Below are 25,412 nucleotides of genomic sequence, written 5' to 3'. Positions count from 1 at the left end.
AGTCAACTATTTCAATATACATGACATTAGAATAAAATTTGGAGCTTTTAACTTTTGGAATAGAATCTATGAATATAAGTAAATGCATTGCAACAAAAAATATCCGCGTATGTGGTTATAGGTTAATTAAGTTAATTAATGAAAATTAATGATTTTTGTTACATTGACACCTATCGGCAACCAGTCGATAAAAATTAACCACCGGTTTGGCTATATCGACCAATAAATTTATCTACTCGAATTGGTATCGCGTACGCATTTTACTTACTGGTCGATATAAATTATAATTAATTAGAGATCGAGTAGTTTCGCCACCTGTCAAATTGGCTTTGTTTACTTGAGTTTGTTAACAAATGAGCACACTAGTTGGCACCACACAGCGATACAAGAAATGTTTTACGTTTAAAATATGTTTACAAATGTTAAATGTTACAACATTCGTGGGTGTTCTGTATTGTTCTATATCGCAGTTAGATGCGTACATTCGCAACTTGAAATTTGCGGGTTTCAATACAGATTTATCAAACCCCCCGCTGCGCAAAGCGACAGGTGAAATCATGGCGTTGTGTGAATTTTATCATGGCTTCCTTTTCTCTCCAACGGCAAATTTGTCAAGCAGCCAGTCGAGCTACCCGTCCATGGCTCTGCCTCATACCCCTCGCCTGAGCGCGCTGTCGAAGGTTTGGATGTGTTGGTGCGTCAGACGGCCAATTGCTGTCAGCCGTCGTCCGTGCTTTTTCCCTCCATAGCGCTATCTCTTTCTCGCGTGTGGACAATGCTCATGAGTTGCTGTGGCGCTTAAAAATCCGTTAACAAACATTGCGGTAATGCATTTGAATTTTCACAAATCATACCAAAAAAGCGCAATGAATTCATATGATGGCTCTGCCTCATACCCCTCGCCTGAGCGCGCTGTCGAAGGTTTGGAAGTGTTGGTGCGTCAGACGGCCAATTGCTGTCAGCCGTCGTCCGTGCTTTTTCCCTCCATAGCGCTATCTCTTTCTTGCGTGTGGACAATGCTCATGAGTTGCTGTGGCGCTTAAAAATCCGTTAACAAACATTGCGGTAAAGCATTTGAATTTTCACAAATCATACCAAAAAAGCGCAATGAATTCATTCAGAAAGCGCAATGAATTCATCATATCGCGTAGGCCGTAATGACGAGAATAATAATAAGAAAAAGAACTTTGAAGCGCCATCCGTACCGGGAAAGAGTTTGTTATGACTTTGTTGCTGCCAATTGGCAGCAATTGGCCGTCTGACGCACCCTCCCTCCGCTGGCAATTTAGATATACTGTTAAATCTCCCAACAGCTGTGTGCCAGTACCCCCTCCTCCTCCCCGATCATCAGTTACCATTTACAGGGGCCTCAACTCGTCTTTCAGCCTTCATAAACACCTTCCTTTCCGATGCACACACACACACACACACACACACACACACACACACACACACACACACACACACACACACACACACACACACACACACACACACACACACACACACACACACACACACACACACACACACACACACACACACACACACACACAACACACACACACACACACACACACACCACACACACACACACCACACACACACACACACACACACACACACACACACACACACACACACACACACACCACACACACACACACACACACACACACACACATGTACATGCTCCCATCAAAAAGATGTCAGTGAGCATCCTCTCGGCGTTATCGTGTATCGAACGGGAGATGTTGTCTATGAAGTTGCGAGCGGAGAGGGCTGAAAAGGCGCTTCGCGAGGTCCAATCGGAACCTCCAGAAACACCTATGACTGGGAAGAGAAGTAGGAAAGTGAGAACGCCAGAGGAAGCAGAGGACGCTAAACGAGCAAAAAACGATGCTCCCTCTTGTAACCGTCCAGATGCAGAGTATAGCGAAGGGGGAAAAAACTCAGAGAACGGTGAGCTATGGAGCACGGTTGTCAGCAAAAAAGCCCAACGCAAGAAGAAGATGGGAGCCATGGCGGAGGGTAAGCAAACAAGAGCGAGTGAACACAACGGCCCAGTTAAACCCGTACCGCGACGTCCAAAAACGGAGGCAATCCTAGTTGAGACCACTGAAGTATCAACGCACAAAGACATCCTCCGCAAGCTTAAAGCTGACCCTGAGCTTCAGTCGTTCGGCAAACAAGTTGCTCGAATAAGAAGCACTAAAAATGGAGGATTGCTATTTGAGCTTAAGAAAAGTGATCAAACGGAGTGCGAAAGCTTTTCCGGAAAGATCCAACAAGCCATTGGTGAAGCTGGCAACGTAAAGTCTTTGGGACAAATGGAGACAGTAGAAATTCGTTTCATCGACGAAGAAACGGAAGCATCTGACGTAGAGAGGGATTTGAGAAACCAGATAACTGGCCTCGAAGGCTATAAAGTCGAGGTAACGATGAAGCCTTCCTTCTCTGGTATGCAGACCGCTCTAGTGAAACTCCCGGTAAAGCTAGTGTCGGTGGTTACAGGAGCAGGAAAAGTGCAAATCGGTTGGTCAGTCTGCCCGGTGCGTATAAATATACCGAGCAGAAGATGTTACCGCTGCTGGCAAACCGACCACATTTCTCAGGACTGCTGTGGGCCAGACAGAAGGGACTGCTGCCTGCGCTGCGGGGAAAAAGGGCACTTCGCTGCTACGTGTCGTCAGCCACCACGATGTGTGCTTTGTCCAGATGGATCCAACGCGCATCACTCTAGCGGAGCACTCTGTCCGGCGGCTAAGAAAACAGCACCATGGAAGTAGTCCAGATAAACCTAAACCATTGTGAAGAGGCACAGGCACTACTGAGCCAGGTGATGGTGGAAGAGATAGGAGATATTGCCATAGTCTCTGAGCCATACAGCGCTCCAACAGACTCTAGTAGCTGAGTGGCAGATAAGACTGGGAACGCTGCAATATGGGTGACAGGCAGGTACCCAATACAACGGGTAGTATCAAACACCTTCGAGGGTTTCTGCATAGCTGAAGTAAATGGAGTGTTTTTCTGCAGCTGTTATGCTCCCCCAAGTTGGGAGCTAGAGAGGTTCCATGTTATGTTAGACAACCTCATAGCAGAGCTGGATGGGCATAGACCACTTGTAATTGCCGGTGATTTCAATGCCTGGGCTGTTGAATGGGGGAGCAAGCGAACTAATAGCAGAGGTGATGCTGTTCTCGAAAGCTTCGCCCGGCTGGGAGTAACGCTGGGAAATACCGGCACAACCCCCACGTTCAACAGAAACGAGAGGACATCAATCGTTGATATTACGCTCTGCAGTCCCACCTTCTCGGAGAGATTAAACTGGCGAGTTAGTGATGCACTCACACTCAGCGACCATAATGTTGTCAGATACGCCATCATCCAAGGGCATAGGCTAACATCATCATCAGCGCATGGGTCCCGAGTTGGTGGTAGAGGCTGGAAAACCGAATCCTTCAATGAGGATTTATTTAAGGAGCTCTTAGCTTTCGGAGATTTCGGCGAAGCCGTCAGCGCCTCCCAAATCATGATAGCCCTTACCAAAGCCTGTGATGGCGCTATGCCAAGAAGAAAACCTCCTAACGGACGACGACCACCTGTGTACTGGTGGAACGCGTCGATTAAAAGACAACGGGCTGAATGCGTAGCAGCACGGCGCAAAATGCAGCGAGAGAGATGCCCTGAAGTCAAACAGCAACTCAGGATCGTATACATTGCGGCTAGGTCAGATCTTAAAAGAGCGATTAAAGCCAGTAAAAGGCAACACTTCCTCAAGCTATGCGACGAAATCGCTCGGAAGCCCTGGGGACTTGCCTTCAATACACTCATGAACAAGGTAAAGTCTTCGGAACCTGTAGAACAGTGTCCTGTAAAGCTGAAGAGCATTATTGAAATCCTGTTTCCAACACATGCACCACCGAACCTCAGTCCTACGATCAACACGCCAGAGACTGACCCTGTGCCTGTAACGAGACAGGAGATTATTAACCTGGCTAATCGATTAAAATGTGGCAAAGCTCCTGGGATAGATGGCATCCCCAATATGGCGATCAAGGCTGCTATGTTGGCATACCCTGATGTGTTCAGAAACGTGCTAATGAACACCCTGACTACCGGCCAGTTTCCGTCTATGTGGAACAGACAGAAATTAGTCTTGATACCAAAGCCAGGTAAGCCGCCTGGCCACCCTTCAGCTTTGAGGCCCTTGGGGCTTGTGGATAACCTGGCCAAAGTGCAAGAGATGGTGATTTTCGACCGCCTTACAAAATACACTGAGGGACCACACGGTCTGTCTGACCGTCAATTTGGCTTCCGGAAAAAACGATCTACAGTGGACGCGATACTGGCGGTGCTGGAAAAAGGTAATGCGGCGTTTCAACGGAAGCGATGTGGAGCCCGATACTGTGCGCTCATCACCATCGACGTGAAGAATGCCTTCAACAGTGCTAGTTGGGAGGCAATCGCGGCAGCGGTAGAGCGCATGAAGATTCCCCCGCACTTGTGCAGGCTGTTGAGGAATTATCTTGACGGTCGCGTGTTGCAGTATGATACGGCGGAAGGAGTGAAAACAAAAACCATCACCGCAGGCGTACCCCAGGGATCAGTGCTTGGTCCCACCCTGTGGAACGTCATGTATGATGGAGTACTGACCCTCGCCCTCCCTCCTGGTGTCGAAATCACTGGTTTTGCAGACGACATCGCTATTACTGTCTCAGCCGTGTCTATTGAGGAGGTAGAGATGCTTGCCACCGACGCAGTCGGTCGGATTGACCGGTGGATGCGGGATGCAAAGCTAGAGATTGCGCATGCGAAGACTGAGTTCATCGTCATCAGCAGTCACAAGGTGCCCCAAAAAGCATCGATAATGGCAGGAACTGTACAAGTCGAGTCTACCAGATCGCTGAAGTATCTTGGGGTAGTCATTGATGACCGACTGAAATTTAAGAGCCACCTCGAGGAAGCCTGCAAGAAGGCCATGAAAGCAATAAATGCACTAGCGGCATTCACTCCAAACATTGGCGGACCGAGTAGCAGCATTAGGCGCCTTCATGCTAACTGCGCCATCTCGGTGTTGAGGTACGGAGCGCCGGTTTGGGCGCATATACTACAGGAGAAGCAGCACCAGAACACCGTGAATAAGGTGCACAGGAAGTTGGCCATGCGTGTTGCTAGCGCGTACCGTACCATTTCGTACGAAGCGGTATGCGTTATTGCGAGCATGATGCCTCTTCGCATCACCCTCGAGGAGGACTCGAAGAACTTCCGGAAATCGCGTGCGGGGGAATCTTTCACCGAGACTGCCAAGAAAGCCTCAAGGCAAGCATCGATGCGGCAATGGCAGAACGAGTGGAGTAACTCGTTGAACGGAAGATGGACCTACTTGCTGATCCCCGACGTTGCAGCATGGCTAGACAGGAAACATGGTGATGTGGACTACTTTGTCACCCAGGTTCTTTCCGGCCACGGCTGTTTTAGAAGCTATCTGCACAGGTTCAATCGCGCCTCTTCATCTCGGTGCCCTGTGTGCAAGGATGAGGATGAGACGGTAGACCACGTCATGTTCCACTGCCCCCGATTCGCCGAGGAACGCCTGCAGTTGAACGAGAGTTGCAGAGTAGAGGTGGGCCGTTCTAACCTGGTACAAGCCATGCTGCAGCACACCGACTCATGGGAGGCAGCGGCAACAACAATGCGTCTGATTCTGACCAAGCTGCACCAAAAATGGAAGCAAGACCAGCAGCTCGGCGATATTTAAATTCGTCGTGAGTGTATGTGTTAGTGAACACGTGAGTGCGCGGCGGAAAAAGTGTCGTTTAGTGCCTGGTGTTTCGCGTCGTCGTCATGACCGTTTTGTGTTCGCGTGATAACTGTCGAATCTGTCTCGCGAACTTTGGCTCATCGTGCAGTAGCGAGGATGAAATGCTAATGCATAAGCCCTTCCCCAAGAAGCATACCGAAAGGTGAACCCATGGGGAAGGGTATATGGCCAAAGGAGGGGGTTTACTGGGTAAGAATCCCATGTCAACACCCGTGCGACAACGGGAGTCTTTCGAAGATTCCCCCTCCTTGTAAAACAAAAAAAAAAACACACACACACACACACACACACACACACACACACACACACACACACACACACACACACACACACACACACACACACACACAAACGCACAACAAACGTTATAACAGTTGAAACGTCAGAGTGAAGCGTTTTTTCTGGTGCCATTTTGAGAGTTGTCATCACGTTGTGCACAAGCTACCGACCCAAAACAAAACATTCGTACTCTTCAATCCATATCAAACAAAAAGTTTATTATAAAACACTTTTCATGTTGTTTTGTTGGTCCATGCGTTTCTCCGCTATTCTGATACTCCTAGATAGGTCGTTAATTTCTTCTTACTCAGTGTTTTGGTTGTTGTAAACTGAGGACGAAACTGCAAGCTTCTTGTTTGTCCGGCTTCTACCGAAGTTCTTACATAAACTTCAACGCTTCAACACATCGTTGTTCACTCACACACCCATGTTTACAAGCGTTTATATGAGGCAATGGGTTAAATCGAGCTATTCACGAGGAGTTTAAGCTAAAAATGTAGAACAGTTGTCACCTGGGCTGTATGGTCTATCATGTCCACGTAGGACGTTGCACCAAATATTAGAAATAAATTATCATCTTGACGCATTTTCGTAACAAGTTTTTTTTTCATTTAATTTAATTGCTTTCCAGTTTTATTTGATTTTTCACTATTTTTTTCGTATTTCGAGCAATTTTTCAATATTTAGAATAAACTCATACGAATTATCATAATGCTTTGTTTTCTATTCAATATTCTAATTCATGATTATTACTTCAAATCACAGTCTAATTCACGTAGAATGTACACTCTGCACTGTTTATCCGGTGCAGTTTAAGGGAAGTTTACGGTGCCAGTTTAAGGAAAATAACTCGAATCCTCGATTTTAGAACTCGAAAATTTCTATTGGGATCCCTTTGGTCGAATTTGAAAAACCATGAATAAAGGTACAGGTATTCCTCGATGTACGCCATACTCGATATGCGCAATTTTTCTGTACGCGGTTTTCTTTATTTTACAATTCTTAAACTAATTTGACACATCAAATGTCTGATTCAAAAACAAAATTCCCTTTTAGAAATTTATGCGCAATATTATTACAAATGTTTGTAGTGTAATGTTGGTTGATATTGATACATTTTGGGGACTTTCAAGGACACAAGGGGCCCGGGTGGACCACCCGCTTAGTGCCCCGAAATGGAATTAGATTCGAGTATCAGCTTGAAGAAATGTCAAAACAAGGTCGTATTTTCATTCATCCCAATTGAAAATATCTAGTGGTGGAATCTAGAATCAAAGTGTATGTAGACCAGGTGGTCTCAAAACCTGTTTTTTATAATCATATTTGAACGTCACGTTTTGTCAGGACGGGTGAAATTTTTTTCTCAAAAAAGCTTTCTGGTAGCTTGACGAATACACAAAAAATTTTGATAATTTTTATTATTTGCACTTGGGTAGAACACATCTTTTCTGAGGCATTGTTTAAATTTAATGTCGATACGATTTTTTAATCCAAAGTTATTTTGGAATAAAGATGCGAAACTTACCCGGGTAGGCGGTTGTACACATGACGGTTAAACTGATGCTTTAAACTTCCCTTAACTGCATCAGTTTCAGGGACTTTTTGAAGAAGCCCTTTAAAATCGATTGTGAAATGTATTTTTCGATGTTTTCTTCTGAATCCTTTGGGAAATAACGTTTCCAATTTTTATTACTGGTTGTATAGTCTTTTTATACAAAAAACCATCGAGTTTTCACCAAATAACGCCGTATAAAATGCGCCTTCTTTTTTCGCCAAATATTTTTGATAATGAATCTACAATGAATTGGACGTCATCATCATCCAATACAAAATGCTCATTCGCACGCACATACAAAATTTTGAAGTTTTCTACACGGTTTATCACACAAGAAATCACAAATGTTGGTATCTTGAGCTCCATTCGAGCAGATTATGGTTAAAAATTAAGAACGATCTAATTGACATTTTCCAGCACTAATAATCGGGAATTCAAAAAAGTCCTTTAAAATCAACTGTGATGCGGCTTTTTCGTTGTTTTCTGTTAGATTTGCTCGGAATTAATGTTTCCTATCGTTTAAGTTGGTCATGTACCCATTTTATATTTGAATAATACCGATTTTATTTGAAATAATCTCACACCAAAGCTATGAATGTAAAAATTAGCTCGACGGCATCGTCCACTGATAGAAGAAAGCCTAATTTACGAACTTACCAAATCTTGGCGCTTCAAAAAAACTTGATCACAAACAAATCCACAATTTCAGGTGTATCGAGTACTTATTAATGTGATGTGGAAAAATCCATTTCGAGAAAATGTCACTTGGGAAACGTCGCTTGGGTTATGCTCACTTCGATAGCTGCTCGAAAACTGCTATACAATGTAAAGCAGCTGATAAGGGCAGGGGCAGTCAAAAACAGGGAATGGGGCCTCCCTTTTTTTACTTAGAGTGTTTCTACATACACCGAGAAATCGGCTGAGAAAATAACTGACAGCATGCTTTCACAGCGACTACCAGTGAAAACAAGCCAGATGTTTTTACCTTTTAGTTGGCAACTTGGGTATTTTTTCAACTTTGAATTGCAATAACATTTGATCGATTGCTTGTATTGACCTGCAATTTTCAGTAACTCTCCAACTTATGATTTCCAATTTTTGTAGCATTCATTGTAATTTTCAACAAGCTATAAGTGTTTTATTTAGATTTATTTTAAAGTTTACAACAGTCCCTTTACCACAGTCGAGTAAAATTCAAGCGATTGAAAAATTTCAAATGGTCCGTAAGTTCTATCATACCATAAAAATATAATGAATAAATTAAATACAAGAGAATATATGGTCGGCACTACTTACATACGGCATAAAAAGATAGAAAGCATTGTTTACCTACGAAAACCGGCAATTTTGTACATCAAAACGCATGGAATACTCGGGTTTGCCGATTGCTTATTTACGTTGTGTAAATTGGGTTGCCAACTCTACGGTTAAATGGAGTTTGTTACATGGCGGTTGAAGTCATGCTAATACTTCATGCAATACCACAAGCAAAACAAGCCACAAAGGCACCTTAGATTATTTTAGTCTAAAAAATATGTATACAAACGCCGATTCGTCGAGGACTCGATCAAGTTAGCTCACGAAGAATTGTTTAATTTTAGTTTTGTTGATGCATAAATATATTGTCAAGAAAGGAAACAAAGTTTGAGTCGATGTTTTAGAACTTATTTAACCACTTTAATCCATTTCAAACTAAAAACCATTTTCAAAATAAATTAACCGTATTTCCGTGAATTAACCGGAAAGTGCTGGCAGAGGAAGTGTTCAGTCTGTTGGCTAGACATAGCAAATGGATGATCAATGGATTATCGAATAGATGTTTAGATGCGCTTATATGGACAATTGTTTTTGCGATATGTGGAAATTCTGGAGGAGATCGATAAAAACATTTATAAATATAAATTGTATAATAACTGTTTCACATATTTGTATATTTAAAAAAATGTTTGTATCATTATTACATGACTAATAACAAAAAAGCGAATATACATTTTGATAAAAAAATAGCAAAATATCATGGGTTGCTACGCTTTCCCCACGCTCATGATCTTGTCAGGGCGTAATGAAATCTTACTGAACCCTACAGGGGAAGAAAAGCTGCAAAAAGGTTGAAAATCACTGTTTTAGGCCTTCTCATGGTTAAAGGACTTACTACTGGAAGCTCGGAACATGGAACTGCTAAACTCTCTCAACGAATGTAACGACGACCCGTATTACGCTCGATGTGGCCGTGGTTTTGAAATAGTAGCATTTCAGGATGTGAGGATGTGAGGAAAGTCGTGATGATGCGCCAGTACCGTAGCAACTGCAATATCTATAACAGCGATGGAGAGACGCGTGAGCTCGGTACTGCGTTTATGATGCTGGGTGCAACGCAACAGAGAGTGATCGGGGCCGATAAACGAACGGATGTGCAGGTTGAGAATTCGTGGTAGATTCTTAAATCTTACCATTATTAATGTGCACAATCCGCACCTTGGGAGGCTGGGGTCCTGTTCCGTCCGACGACGAAAAGTAGGCTTTATATACGCAGCTGTAGAGGGAATACCGCTGTCCAAAACATGATGTGAAAATCGTTATCGAAGATCTTAATGCTCAGGTCGGACAGGAAGAGATATATAAACCAATGATCGTAAGCTTCAGCGCTCACCAGCTGACGAACGACAACGGACACAGGCTCATAAACTTTGAATTCTCCAAGCACATGAGCATTCGCAGCACCTTCTTCCAGCATGCACACCGCCTTAGCTACACCTGAAGCACCTTAGAGGTGACTCGAAGTACTTCGTAATGTAGTACTCAAAGGACTGTGTGTCGATATAGACCAAAATACCGTTATCCATCCGGGCAATTCTACGAGTCAAACAGAAAAGTTTCAAACAAAACTATTTCAAATGAATCGAACTGTAATAGGTTCGGTGATCGATACGGTCGCCATGTAATGTGATGTACGTAACTGTTCAACGAGTACCGTCGCGGACAATTTAAGTGAGATTAGAACTACTACTCACATGATTTCAAAATTCGTGACTAAACAAATTTTCAAATCTTTTGTGAATATATCTCATTTTTTCGATAAAATCATTAGACATATAAAAATGCTCGCAGTAACAAAGAAATCTGTTCTATTTGCCATGCTTTTTGTGTTAAACCCAATGTTTCACGGGTTTAAAATGACGTTAAGTCCATCAACTATCGCAACCCCTAAAATACCCTTTTCTACCACCTGATATTTTTAACTCACGTTGGTGTAACCAAACATTGAGACGCTTTGAAGCGTGCAAAAAAGCTCAAATAAAAATAGTTGAAATGTTTCTCGCTAATGATTTTGAAATATTACACGCTTTTCTATTAATATCCACTGTGGGCCACTTGCGGTCCGTTGAATTTTAACTAATAAGTAACAAAATACAAAATATAACCGTAGGTAATTAAGATCTACCAGAGCAATAAGTGAGTTGATGGGTTTACCCATGTACCAGGATAAACAGACTTCAGTATTAGGGACTCGGTCTATGCATGAGTTGAGCACATGTATTCTTAGGTAAATTAATTCAAGAAATAATTAATGTAATGTTAATGTAATTAATTAATGTAATGTAATGAATTGATGAAAATCGAAGGTAGAACTTAAATCAGGCATGCCTCCGTCTACCATGGTGAAAATTCCTAATAACTGACGAAAGGCAATTCGCTAAGTCTTATTTGTGCAAGTAATCTGAAATACTTCCCTTTCAACAGATGTAAAAGTAAAGAAATTATCTTTCCTAGTTTTTTTTCTACAGCCAGCCGAAATTGCCATATTTTCGTCATAGTCGTTATCAGGTATACGGTGGCGGTGCAAATCGAACCCCAAACCATGGTTGATTGAAACTTGTAGAGTTTAATTAAAACCAGCTCCGACAAGTCACAAAGCTCAAGCGACAAACTGCACTTTAAAGTTTTAAAGTTTTTTGCATTATCATGCAAAATTTACGGGGATATTGACCTCGAGCTCGAATATACTGAACAGTCCGTCATTCCATAGTACTTAAATTAAAATTGAAAAAGTAGGATGGTTTAATATGGTATACTACAAGATCTTAAGTAATTCGTGTACGAATCGTTTTTTTCCCATCTTTCAAAATCAGTCAAATCCTTTCGCGGGCCGGATTGAATGTTGTGGCGGGCCGGACTTTGTCGACCGCTGCATTATATGAAATCTTTTCACAGGGGATGTTAGCTGGAGCCGTCCAATTATGTTGTTTAACAAAGAATAGAAATTTATCTTTGCTCCGCAGCAAAATTCAATCCGAAACATGGGTTACTCATTGAGTTATTAGCAGATTTGACTGAGCAGGTCCAACTGCTAATAACTCTATGAATAATCCATTTTTCCATCCAATTACAATCCCATATTAATATGGGCGTTAGGGATAAGAACATGGAAAATTGAGGTGCATAATAGTATTTGTACAATGACTTTTTTATACCTGTATTTAAGTGACAATATTTGATACACATCTTTCGAGATGTTGCAAACAAAATCAAACGCTAATATTCTTGCACAAAAACAATAGCCCTGACACACAACATTTTTACTCAAATCAATCACTATGCCTAGCCCGTGGATGATGTAAGCAGGCCTTTAAAACAGAAGAGTTTTTGCGCCAGATAAGAATAAGAGATATATTAAGTACAAAATTTGTAATGAGTATAAATGTAAGAGGTGGCGTTGCTGGAGGATAAGGTTCAGGCATTTCAACAGAAAGTGTAGACATGGCATGTTCAAGGATTAAAAGAGAAACAACGGATAAATAAGAGGATGGAGTGTTTTAGGTAGAACTATGATTTTAAACTTTAAATTTTAATCACTACCCCTTATCCGGAATGGATAAGCTTTTTTAGGAGTGAATTGTTTCACCATAAGACATCTACTCTACAAATTTCAGCAAAATCGGTAGGGTACTTCATTTTTATCAAAAAATTCACATCATTATATCTTGATGAAACCGTCAAGAAAAGTGAAAGGGAAGCGGAAGAAGAAGGTGTAGGGATTAAAGGAGCACAAAAAATCATACCCTGAACTATAAACTGCCTATGTGGCTTAAATGGCTCAAATCAACGTTTTAGTTATAGCTTGATGCAACACTTTACATACAGACAAATACGATACAAAAAAGCCGTTAATTTTTGTTATTAAAATATACAAATACCCTATATCGTTACATTCTAGGTATTATTTTATATTGAATCATGTCTTTAACTTGTGTTTTGTTGTCTACTGACGAATAATGTATAATCAAAATATTTACATTTACCTGTTTTTAGTTTGTTTTATTATTTCAAATACCTTATATCGTACGTCTTATGTATTATGCCAGCTGTTTTGAATTTAAACATTAAAACTTAGACTTTTCTGCTGTGACAATTCATTTATTTTAACCGATCGCGTCGCGTGCTAAAGATGGACTGATTTTCGATTTCATCCGCTAGTGATACGAAACTTCTCTGGTTTGTCGCTTAACATAGGAAATTCTAAGAAAGGCCGATCGGCCACCAAAAGCGCGCACGTGCCTTAGCGCAGACAATTGTCTTTTGTTTCACTTTTCATCCCACTTGCGAGCAGGCTTCACACTGTTCATATTGTGTCATTGTTTTACAAATCAAATACAGAGTTCTTAGTATTGTTTTCGCTTCGCTCACACCATATGGCGCCCCTAGTTCCTAGCATCGTATTATTTTGCTTCGACACCAGCAATACACGAATGGAACTTAAGACCAACGCTTCTATCTTGTTAGGAAAGAGTATACAGTTAAGATCTAGGGTATGTAGCATGAAGATTTTTTTATATAGTTGGGTTAGACGATTTTAGAAACGTGTTATTATTGAATCGGTTTTTTCATAGAGATGTTGAGCAAATTATTCTAAAAATACGCATCGTTCAATCGGGTAATCAAATATTTTCTTGAAAGCTAAGTTTCCTATGTCAAATGAAGCCACGACGTGGAAAGGTGTTCTGGTAGCAAACCGGTTGTTACGTTCTGCATTGGCTTGTTGCTATTTTGTTTCCCTACATACTTGTGTAATCCGGTCTCGTGGTACAGTAGTCAACTCGTACGACTTACCATGTCCGTCCTGGGTTCAAGCATTTAATGGATCGTGACGCTGTACGTAGGACTGACTATCCTGCTATACAGGGTTATCCATAAGTCATTGACAGCCAACCCCACTAATGATACAGGCAGAACTTGATCGACTACGGTTCTAGAGCCGAAGAAGAAGAAGAAGAAATACTTGTGTGACCAGGAATCCAGCAAAGGGTGACTTGAAATGAATGCAGTATATTGCTAGGCTGTTTGATGTTCGGGTCACAGGTAGTTACAGATTCAAGCGCTTGAAGAACGCTTACGTTAGTGCATTTTCCGTTTTAAGTTCATAGGCTGAAATTTTAGTCTGTCAGCTGTTTGCATTGTATAGCAGATTTCGAGCAGCTATCTAAGTGGGTATAATATACTGGTGGGCTTATCTCAAGGTTTATGAATGTAGAAAGCTGATTTTTATGATTTGATGTTCAAATTTAATTATAAAAAACATGCTATGAGACCACCTGAACTACATACACTTTGATTCTATATTCTCTTGATCTCTTTAATGCACTTTGGGATAAATATAAACATCACATTGTTTTGCAATTTTTTCGAGCAGGTACTCGAATCGAATCCTAGCTTAGGCTAGAATAATCTAGACTGAAAATTACTGGCTAGCTTTGTGTGTGGTTTTGTATGGAGTGTTTACATGATTTCAGCCTCCAACTGTCAAACTCCATATAAAAACCTGACTAGAATCGTGAAGAGCACCATTGTCAGTAAAGAATCTTTATCAGCTGGATGACATTCTAATTAAAAAAAGTAAAACAAAATTAAAATTCAAATATTTGTGCGTTTTATATGACTATGATTACTATACTTAGAATAGGATAGCATGAGATTTCGTCGTTTAAGAAATCATATTGTTAAACGTAGTAAGTAGAGAATTATATTTTATAAATTCAAATTAAAATTGAAGTTGAAAAATGGTGACTGGACGCCCACAATTTGATTTCCAGCCATCTCAATTCACGTTCATGTTTTGTGCATTCACGTCAACCGGGAATAAGTGATCTCGTCGATATAGGGGCACCGTGGTTGTTAAGTCTGTTATCAAAGCATTGAATTGGTTGGTTCTGCAAAGATGCTATTTCATGTATGTTTTTTTTGCTTTTATTTTCAGTTTGCTTCATTTGATGGTATTGGTGTGCACAGTGGTGTGCCGACACGTACTACTCCAACATTGACACCCACCACCTTAAAAAACATTGAACAAACGTTCATAGAAGCAACGAATGCCACACAAATTAATTTACCATACCAAGCAGGATTCGTGCCACCTTCTTACCCAATGGAGGATCATAGCCAGGATGGCGGCGTAAGTCAGGAATCACTCAGCTCAACCTCCAACGGCTCGTGGCACGTATCTGGATCACATGGCTATACCGGTGATGATTTGGACTCAAAATCTTCTGCATCAATGGACCAACCATCTTTTGAAACTCGAGCCTCCCGATCTACTTTTGCAACGAGTAATTCAGATGATAATGTGAAATTGGAGACGGGGCTTTCGGAAGCAGTGAATTCATTCGCAATCGGGATTACAACTAGGAGGACCTCGGGCCCTTCTGTACGAAATGGTAGCGGAGGACGACGAAATGTTGGTGGTCGACGTCCACACAAGCCCTCAAATCTCACTCCAGAAGAAGAGGAAAAACGACGGATTAGACGAGAGCGAAATAAACAAGCAGCAGCCAGGTGTCGTAGGCGTCGCGAGGATCACACAAACGAACTTGTTGACGAAACGGATCAACTAGAGAAAAAGCGCCAATCATTAGCTCAGGAAATCCAACAACTACAACAAGAGAAGGATGATCTTGAGTTTTTGCTTGAATCGCATCGTGCGCACTGTCGCCTACAGGCTCGCCATAGTCCCATCGACTTAAAACCAACTGAACTCGAGAACATTGCAACCTTTGTATTGCCAAAAATTAAAACCGAACCGGATGAAGAATTTATTCTTCAGCGGCAAAATCTACGCGCAACGCAGATGCAGGATCACCTCGACAACAATGCTTCTGAGCACAACACAGTTTCTAAAAAGTAAGTTAATTCTCATTGTATTTCATGATTATATGTTCCTTCACCAGTAAATATTTTGCCAATTCTGAACGATTGAAGCCTTATGGGCTGGAGCTGAATCTTGTTGAAACCAAAAACGAACAAAAATCTAAATAAATGTTTTAGAGCGTGGCTTCAAATTGCTTTTGATAACGTGTTGTAAATAGTACTTCTTGTTTATTTGTATGTAAATGTGAATGAATAACAATGTTGTAAATATTAGAAAAAAAAACTAAACATTTCTTTATCTCTTGTTGGCCTCGAGAGATCCGGTAAAGACGATGAGGTGCCTCCGCCATCTCTGGATGAGATTACCAGCACCATCAAGGAGCTTAAGAACAATAAGTCTGTTGGCAACGATGTGCTGGCGGCGGAGCATTTCGAGATGGGACCTCAAAGGGATACCATCGAAATGTCAGCCTAGAAACAGAGGCGGTCCCGTGGTACAGTCGTCAACTCGACCGACTCAATAACATGCCCGTCACGGGTTCAAGTCTAGAATGGACCGTCCCCCCGTAGCAAGGATTAACTATCCGGCTGCGTGGGTAATGAATTTAGTCTCGAAAGCCTGTATAGGCTGGCATGTCCGCGTAGGACTTTACACCATATAGAAGAAGATGAAAAAAGGGCGATAGGCTGGATACACCAAATCAAACTCGAGCATTGTGCGGGCTCGTATCCCAAGTGTCATTTGCTCGAAATTATTCCAAATCTGCTGGAATAGTACTCGTTACGCCTTAAATTGTGGATTTGTGTATAATCAAATGTGTTGAATGCGTCAAGATTGTGTGTATTCGTAAATTAGACGTTCTTCTATCGACTGACGATGGTGTGGAACCCATTTTACATTCAATGTTTTGGGTTTTGTTGAAAAATGAAGGCACATTTTTCATTACATTATTTTGAAAAAAAGGTACTTTTTAACTATAAAATGGCTAAGAAATCGACAAAAAAGTCGCAACCCAATTGACATTTTCGAGTTCTAAAATCGAGGTTTTGAACTATTATTCTTAAACTGGCACCTTAAACATCCCTTAAGCTGCACCAGTTTAAAGGGGTTTTTAGAACAAGCCCTTTAAATTCGACTGTGAGGTTTATTTTTTTATGCTTTTTCTATTGGATGAAGATGACGTCCAATTCGTTTTAGATTAATTTGCTTGAATATATGGGAAAAAAAGTACATTTCGTGCGGCGTTATTTGGGAAAAATTCGATGGTTTTTTTTTGTATAAAATAAACTATACGACCAGTAATAAGCATTGGAAATGTAATTTCCCAAATGATAGAGAAGAAAGCATCGAACATACGGAGGACTGACAATCCTGCTATGGGGAGTAATACATAGGTCACTGAAAGCCAACCCCTCAAGTGGGAACGGCAGGCTTTGACCGACAACGGATGTTGAGCCAAAAGAAGAAGAAGAATCCTAACCTGATATTTTTATCCTCCCACCACCCACTTCACCATCAATGTTCTTTTAGACCGCTATTCATCGAAGTCGTTATAAATTTCTCCAATTTGGCATCGCGAACGCATCGAGTTCATTTGTTAATTTTATCGACTGGTCCTAGGCCGTCGTTAAACAAACGATCGTCAAGAGCGTATGTGATACAAATTAACAGTCGTTTATTTATACTGATCGAATTTATTCCCTGTGTTTGCTTATATACGCTATCGAGCAATCTACGCTATCGCAGATTCAGCAATTCAACAAGAATGAACAACAAATGAAGCCGGTTAAACCAAAATGAACTTTAAACGACTATTAATATGTGTTAATTTATTTGGGATGCCGGCTTATATTAGCATAAACTTCATTCTTCTGCGATACGTAGCCTTGTGATTAAATTGACTACTTAATTATACATTATTCATGTGCATGGATTTAATGGCGTACTAGAACTAAACCGCTGTCAAAGGACTTTTTCGTATTTTTTTTCAATGGTTAATATTTTTTATTATAAATTCGATTTCGATTTATTTGGTAGTTATATTGTCTAGTTCAAAAGCTGATATATTGCTAGCCAATAGTCCAGCTCTGACCCGTCAAACGTACATGACAATATTGAGTAATAACGAATAATTCTTTTCTTATTTTCAGACTAAAAATTTCAAATACACACACCGAGAGTCTTGAGACGCCGACACCGACTAGCAGTGGCTTCATTCCCCTCGCAGGCGTTGGTTTCGCTGCTACCAAACCATCAACTGAAGCAAGTGGTAGTCGCCCGACACGTCCAGATAGCTTAGATGTAAAGTCAGCTGCACAATATCCATTAATCGCTAGAATTGACGCTGGAGGACCGGTTGGAATGTCGACACCATCGAGTGGACTGTTTAACTTCGATAGTCTGATGGAGGGTGGTACGGGATTAACACCGATAGCAGCCCCGATCAGTTTTCCATCTAATCGAAATCCCTTGGAGCTTATAACACCAACCAGTACAGAACCATCGAAACTATGTAGTCTATAGTGCAATATAAGCCGGCATCTCGAAAGAAATGGTTAAAAATTAACAGTCGTTAAAATTGCTGGACATTGGCATCGCGAACGCATCGAGTTCATTTGTTAATTTTAAGGACTAGTCCTAGACCCTAGACCTTCGTTAAACGAATGATCGTTAAGAGTGTATGTCAACGATCGGCAAACCGTTGTGGTTGAGGGCCAAATTTATTAAATCATCGTAAGCTGTTGATCAGGAGAATACAGGATTTTTGCAACGATATTATGACATTATAACATTTTTAAAACAAAATAATTCATATTCAAACGATCAAAACAACAAAGCAAGAGAAATGTCGCTTCTTGATGAATCGTTCCTCATATAAATCAAAATAATTAGGGATATTCTGGGGATGGTACAAGAGCCTTTACGGCTGAAAAATTATCGAGGCTAACGTACTCGACAAATTCACCAACATTTCACCAAGCACCAAAAACTTCGTAATGCTTTACGAACAAATAATGCCATGTCAGACAAACTGATTAATAACTGATTCATTTCAAAACGTCCTTCTTGAACATGGTTGTACTCTTAGCAAGCGTTGTACTGGTAAAAACAACAACTTTTTTTATAATAATCGTTCCAATTTTAAAATGGAAATGACCATTGTCATGTAGAAACAATGTTAATGTTCTTCTTCTTCTTTGGCACAACAACCGGTGTCGGTCAAGGCCTGCCTGTACCCACTAGTGAATTGAGCTTGGCTTTCAATGACTTATAATGTTACATACCGGAAATTTTACCTTGAGTTCGATCATTTTGATTAGTCCGTCAATCGATAGTTAAATTTGGAAGAATTGGACGGTATGAAATGTCATATTGAAAGATGTTCAGTAAGTTTTATAGTAATAGGTTCTTTTTATATTTCAAAATCTTATATCTGGCAATTTTTTTCGCGGGCCAGATTGAATGTTGCGGCGGCGGGCCGGACTTTTCGACCGCTGGCGCACGCGATACAAATGAACAGTCTTTTTTGTACTGTTCGATTTTGTTTAACCTATTGCCACGAAAAAGATGGCTAAAAATTAACAGTCGTTAAAATTGTTCGAATTTGGAATCACGAACGCATTGAGTTCTTTTGTTAATTTTCTCGAGTGGTCCTAGGCCGTTGTTAAATAAACGATCAACAAGAGTGTATGCGACACTAATTAACAGTCATCTAATTATACTGCTCGAATTTATTCCCTGTGTTTTTCTTTATGCGATATTTAGCAGTCGTTGACTGTTTGCCAAAACAAACGCATGAATGAACAACTAATGAACTCTGTTACAGGGTTTACCAAGTCACTTTCGATGTGAGCTGCACAATTCATCTCACTTGAGACGTTTTTCTGTTCTGACGCGCTACTTCATGTGGCCCGAAATAATTTTCTATTCTGCCGCATTCATTTTCATCCATTATATGAAATCTTTTCACAGGGGATGTTAGCTGGAGCCGTCCGCGATGTTTACATTTTTTTTCAAAATTAAATTTTAGGGTTTTTAGTGCTGATTTGTGCCGGTCTTGTAGTACAGTCGTCAACTCGTACGACTTTAACAACATGCCCATCATGGGTTCAAGCCCCAAATGGACCGCGTCGCCATACGTAGGACTGACTCTCCTGCTATGGGAGGATCAATATGTCACTGAAAGCCAAGCCCACAAGTAGAGTGGTACAGGCAGGCCTTGACCGACAACGGTTGTTGAGCCAAAAGAAGAAGAAGTGCTGATTTGTGATACAATTATGTTGTTTAACAAAGAATAGAAGTTTATCTTTGTTCCGCTGTAGCATTCAACCCGTAACATGGGTTACTCATGTAGTTATTAGCAGGTTTGACTGAGCAAGTTCAACTGCTAATAACTCTATGAATAATCCATTTTCGGCTTGAATGCTACAGCGGAGCAAAGATAAACTTCTTCTTCTTCATTAGCACAACAACCGTTATCGGTCAAGGCCTGCCCTGTACCCACTAGTGAATTGAGCTTGGCCTTCAGTGACTTATTGTTACCATAGCAGGATAGTCAGTCCTACGTATGGGAGCACGGTCTATTCGGGGCTTGAACCCATGACGGGCATGTTGTTAAGTCGTGCAAGTTGACGACTGTACCACCAGACCGGCCCCAATTGTATTACAAATTAGCACTAAAAGTCCAAACAATTAATTTTGAAAAAATATAAACATCGCGGACGGCTCGAGCTATCCCATTCCGTGTGTAAAGACTTCATATAATGTATGAAAATGAATTTTGCAGAATAGAAAATTATTTAGGGCCGAAAGAAGTAGCACGTCAGAACAGAAAAAACGTCTCAAGTGGGATGAATTGTGCAGCTCACATCGCAAAGTGACTTGGTAAACCCTATAAAGCAAAATGAACTTTAAAAGAATGTTAATATGTATTCATTTTTTCGCGATGTCGGCTAATGTTCAAAAGCGACTTAACATTGTTTATTTGGGTTCGAAAACGGTGTAAAATGTGTCTATTACTTCGCGATGCCGGTTGTGGATTCATAGTAAAACAATTGTCTTTTTCTGATCACAATTTATTTTGAAGTATTTAGCAGATGGGTAAGGCATGTTTCGATTAGTCTGGAAAATTTTTATTTTATTTTTGTCGTATTTTTTGTCTTTTTATTTGCTGTGAAAAATTAATTAATGAATCGATTTAGGTTGCTGAGATAACAGATTTAAGAATAAGTTAACTATTCAATGTAATTTACTCGAAGGTTTAAGGCTTCAGTTCTTGTTTCAATTATGGGTTTGATTATTCAAATGTCAATAAACAATTGCAATTACAGTTTAATTAAAATTCGTTAAATTTTAGCTTTCAATAAATTGATTGGTTAAGCAATACGGTCTCGCTTTATGTACAAAAAAATCACATATTTTGCACACGTGTTGAATACTATGGATAAAAGGCATGTAGCGGAATTTATTGATTGTATCACCGTATTGTACAATACCTGAATTTTCGGGTTCAATTTTCCGTTATTTCAAATTAATATATTATGTAATTTCATCCTTCAACTTCATCGGAACGGTTCAATGGTACAATCGTTAAATCGAACGACGCAATCATGGGGCTCTGTCATGGGCTCAAGCCTAAAATATACCGTCTTTCCGTAGGAAGGATCGTCTATCCGGCAGCGTGATAATGAATTAAGTCTCGAAAGCCTGTATACAGGCCTAATATATTGCGTTCGGCATTCGAGAAGATCCACTCGCACGTTCATTATGTTCATTTTCGTATCGTTTTGCAAGCGACGGTTCCGATTCGAGTAACTCATCGGCAGATTCGAGTCGACGAAGTAAAAATCGGTACCGTATTGCTCGAACAGGAAGGGGCATTCGAGAGATTTTCTGCCGACAGCTCAAGCTGTCGGAAACGCGCAAGTTTAACCTCACAAAGAATTTAAGCCACTGTCAACGTGTGTAATTAAGTTTAACATAAGTTTATCAACACTCTTATCACTCATATTTACCCTATTTCGAACAATATTATGGAAAAAAATGATTTTAAAGAAGTGCTGAATCAAATTGATTACACTCACTCCGACCGCCGGTTGCTTCGACCAACTGTCAAACACACAGATGCTAGGAAAAAAATGTCGACGAAACCTTCATCGATTCAAATGGCGAAAACGATACCCAACGGTCAAAAGCCGAAGATTTTATATTTACCTCTCGTTTTTTCTATCTGTCTCTCGCTCTAATTTGAGTGATTTTCCCTTCGTGAGTATCCACGAGCTCCCTCGTGTGGTTGTTGTTGTTGGAAGTTGAAACCGAACCCCCTTCGTGCGCTGCCAAACCTAAGTAGCAACCGAAGCTTTTTTCTCCCAGTTTCAACCCCCTCATGTCCACAAACTGCCTTCGCTTACTATTCCTATCCCGTTTCTACATTCCACAACGTTTGTTGCGTTCTCACTCATCAGGGTGTTAGTCAATTCTCTCTTGCCACACGAAGAGAATTCTCCTGCACACTTCGTGTGTTTGATCTAGTGTTGGGAATTTCGTTAAAAAAAAGGAACGGAACGGAACTAGTTCATTTTTCAAAAAGAACGGAACGTGAACCTGGGGTGCAAATGAACCGACCCAGAGCTGTCACTGTCAAGCCAAACTGTCAACCGGGGGGGGGGGCTGGGAGGTGTTACTTGAGACAGGATATGAAAAGGCGTTTCTTAAATCTAAATCATCATTCTGAAATCACCAAATCCAAATGGGTTCAACCTATGTCCAGTAAGCTGTACCAGCTGTGCTAATATAAAGCATGCCTTTATTATCTAGCATTTTTTAAACTTTTTAGATGCGACGACCATTTTCGGTCAAAGCCTTCCTGTACCACTAATAGGCTTGGCTATCAGTAACTTAAATGCCCATAGCAGGATAATCATCCCAGCGTATGGGGGCACGATCCATTCGAGGTTTTTACCCATGCCGATGTTATTGAGCGGTAGGAGTTGACGATTGTATCACGAGATTGACTAATTATTTTAAGTTCACTTACTACTTACAACAAATAGTTTTTTTTTCACATAAATCGTTTACAACATAACGGCACTCAAACGGTTGTCGAATGGAACAGAATGCTTCGAATCGAATGGCTAAATATTGGAATCATGCCGAGTGCCAAGATCAAGCGGATATCGTGGCATAAAAAATAAATACATTTTATTTTTCGTTGTTCATAATCGCATATTAAAATACATCTCTTCCAACCCGTTCTGCCATATGAGTACAGATTTACATTTTATAATAATTGTTTGTCTGGTTAGGATAAGCTAAATTATAACAAAAAGTATAATAGATGTTACAAATAACACCATAACACCAAATAACATATTTTGGTTTCGCTTATCACGATTTTTATAAACGATACGCGACGAAGTGCGATGAATATTCCTGTGAGCATGGGAGAGTGCACAGGCAACACATACTGTGTGCGAGAAAGAGTGAACAGTTATCTTGCATGCAGCAAGCAACAGCCGGACAAAGCCGGTTTTTTAAAGAACGGAACGCACGAACGATAGCACCTTGCTGACAATATTGAAGCGGCAAAGACCGGAACGGAGTTGTTGTGGGCAGCCGTGCCGACCCCTGGACTTGCCGTGGCAGTTGCGCTGCCACCGGTCAACGTCCAGGAGGACGACAGTGTGTCACACACACTGTCGCACACACTAAGCAGCGCAAGGCTTAGTGTGTGCCGAGCGCACAGTTAGAGTGTGTTTGCGAGCCGATCGAGCAGGAGCTCTCGGCAGGGGCGCTCGGTGCGGCTGGTGCGCGGCCACCGTACTATTATATTTTAAAGTATATTGTTTGTTTCGTTTATGTTTTATTTATTATGTACGTTATAAGTGTTTTAATAAAAGTAAAAGTGCAAAACACAACAGTGGCGACGAGGATGGGATCCTCCTGCGTAAGGGGGATCCAACAAGAACCCGCGGACGCCATCGCGATCGGGCCCATCTCGTTTTTGCGGCATCATCGCAGCGGCCATCGCGTTGGCACCGGTCCCCGTGCTTGCGGGACACCGCGAACGGTTTGGGTCGCCACCGCCGCCAACACCGAGGCCCCGGCTGCCGTCCCATCATTGGCAACCACATGGGCAGCCGAGCACACACTCTCGGCGACAAGGAAGGTCGTCGGGCTGCAGCCCCAGCAACGCCAGCAGCACCAAAGGTGAGGCACCTTTCCGCCTTGCTGCTGGAACATCGGATGGGCGTCACATCTGCCCATGCTGCAGCCCCAGCTTCATCGGGCGAGGACGCATTCCGCCCAGCTGCAGCAGCAGCAGCAGTGCAAGGATCCATCGGCGACGAGCAATACCGCCCCGGCTCGAGCTCAGCACATCATCGGCGAGGCAGCAATTCCGCCGCGGCTCGAGCCCTGCCTCTCACCACGGCGACGTACCATTCCGCCTCGGCAGCACAACAAGGATCGGCAACGCACAAGTTGCATCGGCTGCAACACAGCAGCACACATCGGCGCGAACGCTTTCACCCTGGCTGTAGTTGAACAGGCGTCGCCAATTGCGCCTCGGCTACAGCCACAGTGTCCGGAGGGAACGAGGTAGCATGCCGTCCCGGCTGCAGTCGAACGGGCGTCACCAAATTGCGCTGCGACTGCAGCCACAGCATAAAAGAGGGCGATGAGCCAACGCATCGTAGGAGGGCGAGGAACAATGCCGCCCGAGTATTTTCATCTCTGCCGCCCGTCATCAGAAAAAAATACATCGCTGCTGCCCTGGGGCGAGGATCATCATCATCATCGTCATCATCATCGCGGCATCATCATCATCGCGGCACCTTCATCATCGCGGCACCTTCATCATCGCATCATCATCATCATCATAGTTATCATCATCGTCATCATCATCGCCGTCACACCATCGCCGCCGTCCCAGGGAGCGGCACAGCAGCAGCATCACCGCCGCGTCATCGCCATCGCGGTGTGGCCCGAGAGCAGCAGCCAGCGCTGCTCAGCGCACCAACATCGGGGTCCCCACATCTTGGCAGCATCGGTCGGAAGGGTTCACCACGCCGGTATTCCCTTAGTGGAATACCCCCGCATCGGTTCGAGCCCTTCGGTATTAAAAGGGGGAGATGTTGTGGGCAGCCGTGCCGACCCCTGGACTTGCCGTGGCAGTTGCGCTGCCACCGGTCAACGTCCAGGAGGACGACAGTGTGTCACACACACTGTCGCACACACTAAGCAGCGCAAGGCTTAGTGTGTGCCGAGCGCACAGTTAGAGTGTGTTTGCGAGCCGATCGAGCAGGAGCTCTCGGCAGGGGCGCTCGGTGCGGCTGGTGCGCGGCCACCGTACTATTATATTTTAAAGTATATTGTTTGTTTCGTTTATGTTTTATTTATTATGTACGTTATAAGTGTTTTAATAAAAGTAAAAGTGCAAAACACAACAGGAGTGAACGGAAAGAACGTATTGAACAGAACGGAATGAACGGAAAGAACGGAATGAACGGAAAGAACGAAATGAACGGAACGGAACGGAATGAACGGAATGAACGGAACGGAGCGGAATGAACGGAAAGAACGGAATGAACGGAACGGAACGATTTTGTATAAAG

The 25,412-nt window shown here is 42.0% G+C and overlaps 1 protein-coding gene across 8 annotated transcripts in view; it reads left to right on the top strand.

Moving 5' to 3' along the window:
- LOC121603565 (transcription factor kayak) overlaps positions 1-18,821 on the top strand; it is a 58,188-nt gene extending 39,367 nt beyond the window's left edge. For all 8 annotated transcript variants that reach the window (XM_041932480.1, XM_041932527.1, XM_041932497.1 and 5 more), the window contains 2 exons: positions 14,911-15,830; positions 17,949-18,821. In XM_041932480.1, the coding sequence (XP_041788414.1) occupies positions 14,911-15,830; positions 17,949-18,321 (1,293 nt within the window). In that variant the 3' untranslated portion in view covers positions 18,322-18,821. The remainder of the gene's footprint in view (positions 1-14,910; positions 15,831-17,948) is intronic.
- Positions 18,822-25,412: the final 6,591 nt, after the last annotated feature.

This window comes from Anopheles merus, chromosome X, assembly GCF_017562075.2.
Source record: "Anopheles merus strain MAF chromosome X, AmerM5.1, whole genome shotgun sequence".
Taxonomy (NCBI): domain Eukaryota; kingdom Metazoa; phylum Arthropoda; class Insecta; order Diptera; family Culicidae; genus Anopheles; species Anopheles merus.
This window is presented reverse-complemented; position numbering and strand designations above follow the sequence as displayed.